This window comes from Bombus pascuorum, chromosome 4 (genome assembly GCF_905332965.1).
Source record: "Bombus pascuorum chromosome 4, iyBomPasc1.1, whole genome shotgun sequence".
In the NCBI taxonomy this organism is placed as follows: Eukaryota; Metazoa; Arthropoda; class Insecta; order Hymenoptera; family Apidae; genus Bombus; species Bombus pascuorum.
In genome coordinates, this window is record NC_083491.1 from 11091079 (window position 1) to 11105219 (window position 14141).

Here is a 14141-nt window from a genome sequence, read left to right on the forward strand (position 1 = left end):
AAATATCAAATAGCCCCAAGATCTATTTGGGCTAGGTACATTCGTTTCTTACGTTCTTCCGTGTGTTTGGCCCTTTCTTCTTAAAAATCACACAATTTTCATAAAACAGATGTAATGTATTCCTTATTCTGATTTTATCTTTAGCAATCAGCGTGATGTTAAATGCACGTACGAAGTATGGACATACTACGAGTTACTTAAGAATTTTATTTTCAAAGTTTTTATGTATTATGAGTTTTACGCAAATCTTCACTTCCTTTATTCGATTAGCTATATTCTACACACTACATATCTTCTTCCCCTCTGTGCTGAAAAATCGATTTAACCCTCTGTAATATTGTAATACCACGTAACTTAAATGGGCTTCGTTTCAACCTTCAAAATACACGAAATGCGATCGAACGTCTTTGAGGAACCGATGCCTGCGGCTGCCAGCCACGATGCTGGGTTATCGTATCGGCGTTACGAGCATCGTAAAATGTTATAGTTGCGTTATAACAAGCCATGAGAAACGGTGGCATGTGCTGAGAAAAACGGAGGAGGTTAAACAGCGAAAACGACCGAGTTTGCATTTATGTATCACTGCGAGTGCAAATTGTCGGGCCAGCGTGTAAAAAGGGGGCGCGAAATCAACGATTTATTGCGATGTAAAGAGCGAAAGCCCTGATTATTGGCACGTTCAGAAGCTTATAAGGGTGAAACGACGCTGAACATTTTTCAGAATTCTACTTCCTATAGTCGAACTTACCCTAATTAGCAATCTTTTCGCTTTTCTATTGACGGAATCATGGAAACTATGAGAAGTTTGAGCATTTATTTCAACGTCAATGTTAATTGTGTTTGTTTAAAACAATTGTAAACGTTAATGCAACACGGACAAATATACGGATGTACGAAGAAAAGAAGAAATTTTTAACTTTGAGGCCCGAAGAGTCTCAAATTCATTCATTTAGACAGAACGTTTCTATCTGCTAGATAGTGCCAAGTGCTTGGCGCGTTACTGTATAAACGCAACCCTTTCCTCAGCCCCTTAACAGAGACGTCTGTTTACATTATAATACCGTCGTCTATAGAAAAGTAAATTGAACGCCAAAGAAGATGAAATACTATGGTAACATTTCCCGAACGCTATCTTGAAATAGTTAAGTCTCGATCGTAATATCGACGTGTACGGTAAGTTGCGAATGAAAATCGCGCTTAACGACGGCGATAAGGGAAAACTCGGCCTCGCGTTCCTCCTCGACGTGGCAGGCAAAGCTTATAGCTTGTAATATAAAGCCCAGTTCGGCGAGACGAAGTCGGAATAAACGGAAATTACCGGGGCCATCTTGTAATTATACGGCTAATAGGAAGGTAATTTAGTGTCTCGAACTCGAGTTACCAGTGCTGCGGACGACGTCTGTAGGAGCGGTTGGTAGCCTGCGTTGCCGCGGTCTTCGCGGAAAATTAAAATAATAAACGGCATCGTTAGGATTCATCATCTGATTTTAATTTCCATTCCAAAATGATTGCGCATTATCTCCGGGCCGCCCCGTAACACCGTTTCTGGATTTACTGCTCCAGGGCCAAGCCAGACGTTGCTCACCCGCTCGTTCGTTCGCCACCTCCCTCCCCTTCGCCCCTTTACCCTTCGTCTTCTCTAATTTTATAACCTTATTCTTTAACCGATTCTCAGAGAGACTGTTCGTTCTCCATGTATCCATCCTTTCTCCTGATTTTGAAGAATCTCCAAACGACTTGATATTTACAGGTTATCGTGGATGAAGTTTCTTCGTCCAAGAATTTCTTTGAATATTATCTCTTTTGTTTTTATATTAGACAATGAGAAAATATTTGATTGCACTTGTTTGACTGTATCGATTTCGAAAATAAAAATTTACCAACGACAGCGTTAACGTAAGTTTCTTTGATGATAGATTTAAAGAGTTAAGAATGCGCGGGGAAAGAACAATTGAACGCGTTATTACAGACGTAAAAAGATTAAGGACAATTTTTTAAATCCATCTAAATTGATACGTAACTTTGCGTAAGAACGATGAAAACAGGTATTGAAAAAGTTTCGTGTAATGTAGCAGATTTCTAATAAAAGCAACGTCGTAACACTGCCTTCGATATAGTAGCCAACTCGCTCGACTCTGTCGCAGTTACGGCAGTTGCACGGCTGTTCAAATTTCACCTAGCTTTTACGACTATAAGACTATGCAATCTTACGTAGAAAAGCGAGCCGTTACGTTGCTTGATATAAAATGCAGCGATGAAATTGTATTTCAGTTACTTAGGTACTAAATAAGTTTTTAAGTTCGAACCTTGCAGCTCTAAAGTATATCTATTTTCTCTACAAGTATTTCATTTTAATTTGAAAAATTAACTTCACTTCGAATTCAGAATTTCGTAATCTGTATCATTTTTCCTCTGGGCCCTTAACTTAATTTCTAACGGATGAAACAAGTCCACGATGTTGTCCACAAATTCCTACAAGCATCACATGTAAAACAAACTACGAACTGCTAATTGTTTAAACAATGTCATAAATATTATCCCGTACATTTCCAATGTAACGTTCAATGGAACAGGAATAAAATCTTTTGGCACAGAAGTAATACGATAAAATCCCTATCACCAGTCTGGCTGTCTTATCAATATACACGACAGAAACGTTATAGCAAACATTCAATTTATTAATAAACTTGGTCAGAATAGCTATTTAAATCGTCGCGTTGCTGAATATTCTTGTCGAATGTGTGAATTATGTGCCGGTCATTATGTCGTAGTAGCGGGAGAGCGAACATTTCGACACGGTTTTATAGGAAAAACGGGGGTGAAAGCGTCGCGGTGGCGCATCCCCCATCTCGCGCGACCAACCAAAAAATATGCGCCTGGCAATTTTTTGTTTTTTTCCCCAGAATCCTCGGCCATCTCTCGTCGTACGTTTCTACGGACGCGTGTTATCGCGATCGTAACGACGCGAGGGCGCGACCGCGAGTACGCATCGGACGTGCGTCCCGACGATTTTGGAAAATAAAGTTTATCGCCTTCGTGGCCTCGCAGCCACTCCATATAATGGCTTGTCCGCTCGAAAATGTGAAAAGTATTACGTCGTTGCTCGTAGATTTCGACGTAATTTTTATGATGCCGCGCCAGCTCAACGTGTCGGCGAATACGATGACGGGAACGCGTTTTAGGACGAAATCTACCACCTTTCGTAACGATACATTGTGCGAACGGTCGTGAAGAAAGACTATGAAACTTATTATATTAAATTTATTATATTTTAAACTTATTTTAACAAATTTTGCTTTTCCAACACCGCGTCCTAACGTACTAATTCTTATCGTTTTAACGTTCCAGAGTTAAATGTATATTTTCTAGATCGAGAATTCAGACAAATATATTAGAAGCTTACGCGGGGTTAAATATAAAAAAATAGAAAGGACAAATTTCAATATTATCACTGTTTCGTTACTTGCAACGAATTGGACAGTTAACACCTTTACGAAAATTAGCGAAATAGAAAGAAACGATACCTGCCGCTTACTACGAGATGGTGCAATATTTCTTATCATGTCAAAAAATTATTACCATTTATGCCTATAAATTTCATGATCTATAAAATTAGCTAATATATAAATCACGACGACTCGCTTCATCAGGATTAGTTACCAAAATCTCCTTTGACTATCAAAATCTTTCATCCTCTGGATTCCTTCTAATGACAATTTTAAAGATAGGAAACTTGGAAATACCTGGAGTAAGGGGATCTGATTGTGTACAGGGTGTACGGTTAGGTAAATGGCTAATTAACATTACAACTACCCGGCAGGAATCTCTGGTCGTCTCGGCAGCATTGCTGATGTTCCGGTCGCGTTCTCGCCGGTGGCGGCGTTGTTCGTACTCGCGTAATTTAAGTGTGCCACCGAAGACACGGTTTCGCCATGCGACGCCCGGCATTATCATGGTAATTTGTTAGAAACAAACATTATAATTCCAGCAAGAGAAGAGAAGAGAAGGAGGCGAGGAAGCTCGGGTACCGCGACGTTGGGACTCGCGGCTCTTTGCCACCGCTGGAGGAAGAGGGTTGTGTCTCCGTAGAGGTGGCAAGAGACTGAAGAAAAGTGGTAGGGGACCAGGACCGGGCGCTTTGCTCGGAACGGCCAAGGGTTAAGACTTGGTACCCAAGTTAAAGGCGTAAGATCTACCGTGTTTTGGACAGTGTCCATTGTCTTGGGGTTATTTATTAGAGACGGCGCCGCTGGCTTCTCGTCGTCGACGCGGCGAAGACCAAACTAAGATGGTACTCTGTGCCACATAACGGTGCTGGGATTTATATCTTGGTCCACAACCAAAACGCCATTATGCCATGGCTATGCCGGAACCCCTTCTCACCCGCTAACACTGCTGCCCAAGGATCTTCAACGGAACGGGAGATTCTCCTTGTACACGATTCCGTGGGTGATTAAGTCGCATGGATGGCCGCAAAGTTTTCCATTTAAATGGATGGCAATTAGCCGTGATCAGTCTTATTGTTCGAGCTAGTAGTACAATGGCATTAAGACCAGCCTTCTGTGTGCGCTGTCGCTGAAATTATTGCTCCCTGTGTATGAAACAAACATCGATGTCTCCTTTATGTCGTATATAGAGTGTTTATAGGTATTTGAACGCTGCTTATAAAGTAGGATGAGCCTATTCTCTAACGCATATAGTTCAATATCCGAGGAAAGATGTCGGTCTGAGAATTAATACGAATTGGTAAAATAACATTTTTTTAATAAAAGGAGACCCATTTGAAGAAGTATTTTAAGGTGGTTCGATAACTATATTACAGTCGTATGTCAGAAATAAATGCCAAGTTTCGGATAACTACCGTGAAACGTTATAAAACGAATAATAGATGAATCGGTTCGATGCAGGGTGAAAACTCTCCAAGTGTCCGCCCGGAGGAAGTCGAAGAGGAACGGGACTTGAGGGACTAGAAAAGAGGGCGTGAGAAGGGGAAAAAGAGAAAGAGGTCGAACGTGCGCGTCTTCGAGCTCAGCTTTGGTAAAGAAGAGTAGTAGGGGGATGAACTCGCGCAGCCACCACTAAAATCCGTGCTGTGTGCCACTTCCTGCGCGAGGTGGAGCCGTGGAATTATTAGATATGCAACCGCGACGGCTGGCCTCCTACCGGCATTATTAAACTTAGTTATGAATGCCCATTAAAACTGTAAAGGAAATGCATTAGCCTGCCAAGGTATTCTAAGGCTGACAAAGCCACCCCCTGCGGATCGCCTGAGCCACTTCAGCTCGCTTCAACTCTCGCCTACCACCGGAATATCCCATCCTTCGATACTCAGGGCAATCGAACATTCTTAAGAGGGAGCTTCTTTTCTCGTTTTTAATACTCATAAATGCTAGTAGGAATAGAGCGAGATTGTAAACGATAGAGATACAAGATAAATAATTTGACGAATTTATACGAAGTTAATGATCTTGGATTGTATATGTATCAGAATTTAACTTTAATCTTTTGAAATCCTAGGATAGTGAAGAAAGTTAGGTTTGAGCACAAATTAGCCACGGAGTAGGAAAAACTATACTTTCTTAGAGATAAATGTAGAATTAATTTAACATAATTAATTCCTTGTGTTACACTTCCTTCTGTTCTTTCTACAGCATTATTTTTTTTCAAAGAAGAATCGTGAACTAAATTTTTAATACACTTATTTCGCATTTTCTGCCATTTTCAGTATTTTAAAAAGCTGATTTCCCTTTTTGTCTTTGTTTCCACCCTTGGTTCGTTCCAAGCGACCCCGCACGCGTCCCGTAAGATTTAGGTCAGGCCTCTATTTATCACAGCACAGTTTTTAACAAATTTGTGAATCCAGTGAAAACCAAAAATGAGAAACAAAGGTCTAAAGATCCCATTTCGCGCAACAGAATATGCGAACCAAAATTTCTTAAAAACATATTTACTTGCTATTACGAGACTAGTAAGAAGATGAAACAAAATTCATCCAACCCAAATAGGATAATGATTTTCAGTTAAAAGGTAACAATACATCGTAGATGCCTATTAGCACGAAATCATCGTCATCGTATAATATCGATAATGGAGAATATTCAAGGTATGTTTCACGCATGCATGCTATTTTCCAAGATACAAGGAGTATTTTAACGGTACTCCGTTTTCCATGTATACTGCCTTCTTGGAAAGATAAAGCCAGTGTCCTGGCTGAAAGTTACATATAGACATGCTTAACGGGTGTAAAAGTTACAAGATTATGTTCAAAGTTTTTTATACTTTCTCAAATTCGAAAAAAATAAACTATACCTTCAGTTTAAAAAAAGCATTATTTTGATTAACCACTTACATACGAAACGTCTACGTAAAAGTTTCAACATTAATCGTAATAATTTTAAATATCAACGCTTGAGAGCTATGTTTTCATAATCTCAGCCACAAGAAAATCCAAAAGTAAAAGATTCAACTTTCTATTCGAAAGTAAAAAGGACGCACGATCCTCTGTTCGAAAGATCAGACGAGAATTACAACGTTTGATGAGAAGACGTCTCGATGGAACGCAAAGCCTGGGCTTCGACACATATTTGTTTTACACCCTGTACGGTGGTGAATTCCGTGTACGGTCGTACAAGCAAACGACGGGGGTGGAGGATGATCCAGCAGTCAGTTGACAGGCACAGGTTAGGTGGTCTTGTACGTGCTACTGAACGAGGAGGTACGTGGAGCAATAAAATTCACGGGAAGTGTTTTACATTGGTAGAGTGGGGCCCTGTGTGCACTGTGGACAGGGGCGCCAGGGTGAGAGAGAGCCTCGACGAATTCAGTAAGTGGCGGACAATGGCTTTTGTGGTAGACATGGACCAACTCATACCTCTTTTCTCTCCTTCCCTTCTCTGCCATGCGTATTTCGTTCTACCACCATGCCACGCTGATACATTTTCGCTGCTGTGTCGTTTTCTTTCTTTCTTCAACGAGCGTTGGGGATTGTGATGCGATGTCGAAAAAGAAACGCAACTTTAGGCAGCAGCTATGTAGTACGAATTTCCCTCGTTTGTTAATGGTCATATGCATATACATACATGCGTATATGAGTATAGAGTGATGCTGATACAAATTCGTGGTGGAAATTGGGTTAAACCATTTGGGGTGCCTTTATGGTTGGAGAAAATCAAGTGATTCGCTTAATGCATCTGACAGTCGTTACTAACGCGTTTCTTACCAGATCCATCTTTTAATAATTTTCAGTTAATCCATTAAGAACTAAAGTTGTATAAAAAAACATTTCAGTTGTAATTTTTTATTTTTTCAGTCAATTCTGTTCTATACTTGATTTTCTTTTCGTCGTTGTTTCTTCTTCCACCAAGATCCTATAATTCTATGAACTATTCTTGTTTAAATTCTGAAATTCTTTTAGGGTCTTACTTACATAATAATAAATCTCTGTACATCTATGTCTTCTATGTAATCTATGTATTTACATATTATTCTAATATTTCGTATCTTGATATATGTCTCTCAATAATGCAATTTAATATTCTTTAATTTATTCCTGCAGTATATTCCAGTGCTTGATCCTTAATGCATTAATAATTCCCTATTATATCCATTTAAGAAAATTTTATAGTAATTTTCTTTCATACATAAAGAAGCACCAAGCGTAAGATAAACGTTACAACACACAGTTTGAAAATATTTCCAGCGACTGAGAAACGGAGAATAATCTGATTAAAGCTAGACACCTAGCTTTTTTTTCGTACTCTGTACGTTTGGAAGCACGCGTGTAGCTACGCGACCACCCCTATACGTGTATTCTTATTGCCACGCGGTATACCAGCGTGTCCGAGTATTTACCTCTGGCAAGAAACCTCGTTGTAGGTACAAATGTCACCGTAAAATTGCTTTTTAATTATCGTCCAGAGGATTTTGCTTATTACGTGATATTCCATTCTTTCAGCCTGAGACAGGATTTTCCGTTGTGCGTTTCGACCTTGGAACGCCATTCAGAGAGTAACCACTTTTAATTTAGATAAGATGACCTCTTCCTACTGGATGGTATGTAGAAAAGCTCACGTAAGCTAGGTGAATTGCTACCGTACCATACATCGAAAGGATCTCACACCTTCTTTGTTCCTTTAACATACTAGAACTACCTATGGCCGAAATACAAAGCTTGTTCCAAAGAGATCAAAATGAAAGGTATTTGCAAAAATCCGGTCTTGCGAATTTGTCAAATTTTCATGAAAAATTACAAACTGATGGTCTTTATCGATAGCTCCAGTAACGAAGAAAAGATATTACTACATCAGAATTTTCGCGTTATTCTTCAACTTTCGGAAAGTCAGAAAAACGCGAGAAGCTACGGGCAGTGACGATCGAATTCGATAACTTCCCATAGATCACCGCGTGACTTGACGATCCTAGAGTACAGGAAAGAATTAAAACTTGTAGGTGGGAACGGGGCTAGGAGGAAAGCTTGTTATCTCGACGAGAAGGACGGGCAATTCGTTAGAGCGGCGGTAAATTCGCGAATTAAAGAACTTATTCCATTTGGGCAGCCAAAGGGGTGTGAACGCTTCCTCGTTCGTATTATCTCGCGTCGAGCGAGAAGAACAAAAAGGGTGGTGGTGCAGGTAGAGGGAAACAGAAAGGCGAGGACCAACGACGGTAGGGAATAACCTGTACGAACGACCAGGGGGTGGGTGTCGGTGGGGTCGGTTGGAAGGAAGACGAAGGGAGAAAGAGCAGAGAAAGGGACAGAGAGGACGCGTTTAGACGTTCGTTCCGCTGGTAACAAAGATAACTCTATGCAATAAAAATGATTCAAAGTTTCCCGCGGCGGATGGTGGTTCCGATGGCGGAGCGGTTGACAATAGCGCGTCTTTGTCTCCGCCCCACACCCTGATGCTACCCCGCGTTGCCTCTTTCGCCCTCCTCATCTCGTCGCCACCCCCTTCTACACTGCCTCGTCCGTATCCTGCGACACCTATCTTCCGGTTTAAAGTCCCGCCGTGCGCGCCAGGGAGGAACCTCGCTAACTTTTATTATTTACGACCGATATTTCAGTCGGCCAACGCGCATGCACGTACCGGCCATAAAGTGGCCCTTGGAACTCGGCGACGATTCAATTGACTCTTAGAAAAATTATCAAACGAGCCTTGGTCGTTCAGAATCGTTGCCCTCGATGTTAACCATGTGTAAGGTGAGAAAAATAAGAGGGCAGGTTATTCGATACGATACAGGTTACTAGTTCGTTGCTTCGCAATTGGATCACGTTTGGTTTGGGTTTGCCAATGTTTCCTCGGGACTCTTGGCAAATATTCTAGAAATGAGCGTTTCAAGGGTATTTTGTAGAAAGTGAATGTTGATAAGTAGATATCTGGTGAAACATTCTAAAATCATGTAATTTGAAATTTAATGATTTAGAGAAATATACGTAAGTTCTCGCTTTAGTTGCTTATTGCGTGTTACTAAGGCGTTATACCTATTGACAGACGTGAAACAAATATAGATTAATGTATTATGTATGCTTCAAAGGGATGTATAGTAGTAGGCTAGAAATAACTGATTAATCTTATCTCAGAGGATACATATTGATAATAGATATATAGGGAGAATTTAAAACGAATGTAATTAAATAAGTGAAGCGACGAGTAATAAAATTGTAATTGGTCGATTCGTAGGCAGAAACATGTCTTTTTCGTTTAGAAATAAAACAAATGTTATATTACAAGAATATATTCTAACTTGCCAAAAACGCATTGCTTCATGAACAATTGTTACTCCCCATACTCCCACCTACCCAATAAAATTCTACCAACCCAATAAATCCTTTAAATTTTTTCTGAAGATTCTGGAGATCGAGCAGAGAGGAGCAGCTACAGAAATATCCATAGAAAAAGGGGTGGACCGACAGAAGCGGATAGAGGCACCTCAGGATTTTCCCTTATCAAATCAACGGGTGAGCGAGCGATGATCGGTCCCCGAAGAGAATGAGAGAGATAGAAAAAGGAAGAGGACGAAAGAGGTTGACCCTTGGCGAGACTTCTCTATTCCCCCTCGGCGCGTACTCTTTATCTACCTACCTACGAATACCCATACGTAACCCAGTTGAAGGGTCTGAATTTGCATTTTATTCGCAGTTGTGGACCGCGGGTTCGTGGGTAACGTTCCTCCGCGGTACGGACATTTATTTTAATTAAATTACTCCGGAGCGTCGAACAACCCATTTCCTATAAATTATCCCCTCACCGGTCTTTTGGTCTCTCGCGCGTCCGCTTGGTCGGTCGCGGTGGCGCGCGAGCGCATACACCAGGACACCCAGGCATTAATGTACCCGCTGATCCCACGGTGCCATTGAAATGAAATAAAAGCACAGCCGAGAACGAAACGTTCTGCCCATTCTCACCGTAGCGAGTTCGCCATGCCGCTTCCCTTTCATTTACCACGTAATCATTTTCCACTAGCGCGCGTATGTACGTACACCGATTAACCAGTGGGACATGGTGGTAGTGAGAGGCGCACGCGCCCTCCCCTACAAGTGTGTATATTGGTATCGTGGACCATAATTTAGCCAGAGCTTAATCGGTCCGAATCAAAAGTTCGCCGGAGAAAACGCTTTCGCGGTAATCGTCGTAAAGCGAACGCATCGTGCCGCGGTAATGGTCCAGGTTATCGAGCAACTTCTGCTTAACCAACGACCAAATGTCACTCCCGTTTTCACGGAACCATTAGTCCGACCAAAGTGATCGGAGCCCTTTTCGCACGACTCTCGTAATTTCTTTCATTGCTTGGGAATTTAAGCTTATCCGTTGAATGTACTTTTAACGATCGAGATTTTTAATTGGAATAAGAACATAGTAAATGGATTGGTGTAAAGCGAGTTAGGACGGTTTATCACGTTTATCGATGACTGGGTTTTCATTCGATGCTTAGGCTGTATTCTATTTGCACATGGTAACATTTTACGGATCCTAATTACGAGGATTGATTATCATATTTCTTTTGATGTAGCAAAATTTTGTATATATATTACCTTAATAATAATCGATATCCAAAGAAAGTTTAATGACTGAACAAATGGGTGATCAATTAGTAAAAGTGTAAGAATGAGATTCATAAAATCGAAATTTGTATGAGTCATTATACAAGAAAAAGTATTAAAACGAATCTGCACATAATAAACATAATAATATTACTACATTAAATCATAATAAATACAAATTATCGCTTCAGCATAATTTTTACTGATTGTACACTTTTAATACTAATATACTACAAATTTTTTAATTTTTTGGAATTCTTTTAGTATAGATTATATAAAAATAGAATACAGTATAGAAAATAGTTTCTAGATATCAATAAGTAAAATTTATATAGCATTCATAACAAAAAATATATTATTTTCATGTATTAAAGAAAGAAACCTTTTTAATTTTCACGATAAAGTTCGCAATAATTTAAAAGAACGAAGTATACTATCGTTTTATTTCCATTATGTGATGTTACTATACGTTATAGAAGTTTAAACGTACGAACACAATAAAGCAAAGCGCTTGCGCACATTTTAAGAAGCGTTATGGAGGTTAGTTAGGTCTGTATACAACAAACCATTAGACGTAAATATATACTTCATCACTGATTTCAATCCATTTTTGTATAAATCATGCAATCTGTCTTTGAATTAAATGTTGTTGACTTACTTGATATGGGACATCGTTTTTTCCACGCGTTGTCGCAACGTTTAATGTCATCACACAAAATTCCTTCGGGTTCCACACGTACAGCACATTGTCACGAATTTCTAAGATGTTCCTCGTATCCTTAATATTCTTTGGCAAACTTTCCATCAAATCTAGAAACAAACGTTGTTTGTTCAAACGAAGCGGATCCGTATACGAATTCATTTTCGTCCGAAATGAGGTTATAACACGGCGCACTACGGCAAACGACAACAACGAAGTTCCTTCACTGGTATATTTGGCGCGCAAGGCAGCCACCTTTGCAAAGTCAGATATATGTGGCGACACTGTCGCGTAAACTTGGTTATTCGTTTTTGGACTTTATTCTGTTTTTCTCTAATAAATTCAAATAAAAGAAAATACATAACAAATTAAGGCTATCTATTCTTTAATATCAGATTATGATACGAATAGTATAAATGTATAGCCTATTTGTTTATTTATATACGTATGTTCTACTTCAGAATACTTTTCATACAGATAACATTATACTGATTTTATATTAATAAAAATTTATTCAATTACTGATGAGCTTATATTTTACTTGTAATATATTGTATTTTCTTATATGCAAATATTCAAAGTATGTATATATGTACACATTTATGTCAATGATGTACATATATATATGTATCAATATGTATATCATATCATATATATAAAAATTATTGTTTTACAAAAATATAAAAATTCGATTTCATTTATTTAAATACAATAATTTTGATCTTTTTTACATATCGAAAAAAAATAAAAATATTGCTTCTGCGAGCGAAGGCTCCGGAGGGATTCGAACCCTCGATCTCCTGTTTACTAGACAGGCGCTTTAACCAACTAAGCCACGGCGCCGTTGAAATCAGATTTTTATAACTTCTAATTTAAACATAGAAATTTGTAATAATTTTGTGTATGGATGATTTATATTATTTTTCTTTATTTAAATCGACCAAGACAAAATTTGGCCAATTGAGATGAAATTTGCTGGATATCATAGAGTGAAATAAGAGAACTGAAAATATATATGTATGTATAATAGATCCTTTAATGCTAACATGAATATGGCTGAGGTACAAATATACATTACGTATATATTACACTCAAAACTACTTAATGAGCGAAAAGCAACGATCCTTTTAACCTCTTAGGTATGATTGAATTTTGTGCTGTTCCTCTGTATGACAGAGTTTGACGCGAATTACGCGTAAACGATACAGCACTACAATGTGTGACGGATAATGCTGTTCTCTACGCAAGTACATTGGAATTAAGTTTTTGATAATTAAATTATAATTTTTTTTTAAAGATATGATGCATATACTTTAACTTGAATAATTTACTTTAATAATTAATAATACAACTGAGTGTGATATATTTTAAAGCACGGTACGACACATAGACCCACGTCACAATTTTCACACTCATAGCGCGATAGTGTTTTTCAAATTGTTCTTTTTTTCTGTTTTGAAGCGACATTCTGAGGTTGAAGATTCTAAAAAATTATACGGATCGGCATGTTAAAAAGAGCATCTAATAATGGTATATTTATTTTAACGGAAAGCAACAGTTGATATCTGACACTGACGTATCAAAAACAAAGACTATATATTCTGCCTGTATATTGTTAACACTGTTATAAAACATTGCGAGGATGAAAAAAGTGTGAAGCAATACAAATGAAATACATCATTTAGTTCAAACTGTGAGCAAATGAGTCAGTAGAGTGAGCCTCTATAGTGGCGCCTCGTAATATGACATCCGCGAAAGCCACTATACTGACGCATCACACCTAAGGGATTAAAGAGAGACATCAATATTGATTGTGTTAAATAAATCACGAAAACACTATCGCCAACACGATGATCTAATAGCAGCGAAGATTTATTACATATATAGGGGGGGGAGGGGGGCGGTATCTTCAGAACGCGTGACTTCGCGAAACTAAGATACATTTTAAATCGACAATCTTATCCAATGAATTCTACCAAATTTCGTCCCAATCGGTCACCAATGCCATTTGAAATAATATACTATTAATATATATTGGAAGTAAATATTATATACCATTTATTTCAATACTTCTGCGCTAATAATCACTACGTAATTAATAATGAAAGACTACTTTTAAAAACAATCAGTTTAGTTTCAGATTTAAACATCTACATTTCAAACACAATTTCTTCATAATTATCTCATTTCATTTCATCATAGTCTTATCCCATAATCAAATTCGCATAACCGAATTCTATCTTTGATCTATTAACATCGACTTCGTGCACCCAATTGCTATGTACGCATTTCGAAATATGTAATATTTGATGATAATCTTCTTAGTAAAACAGTAATGGAAATATTTGCAAATCTAGTAATAAAACATAATTATTAGATCGTAGAGGAATCGGAGTCTCT

General features: G+C 38.5%; 2 protein-coding genes and 1 non-coding gene across 3 annotated transcripts in view; all 3 read right to left on the bottom strand.

Moving 5' to 3' along the window:
• The window catches only part of LOC132906011 (nuclear pore complex protein Nup88), a 72602-nt gene extending 60610 nt beyond the window's left edge, over positions 1-11992 (bottom strand). Inside the window, exon 1 of the mRNA XM_060957831.1 lies at positions 11700-11992. Within this exon, the coding sequence (XP_060813814.1) occupies positions 11700-11903 (204 nt within the window). The 5' untranslated portion in view covers positions 11904-11992. The remainder of the gene's footprint in view (positions 1-11699) is intronic.
• LOC132906007 (ATP-dependent helicase brm-like) overlaps positions 1-14141 on the bottom strand; it is a 167406-nt gene that overhangs the window by 85283 nt on the left and 67982 nt on the right. The window lies entirely within an intron of this gene.
• On the bottom strand, positions 12511-12584 carry Trnat-agu (transfer RNA threonine (anticodon AGU)). Its single transcript has one exon. It is a non-coding gene; the product is annotated as a tRNA-Thr (tRNA).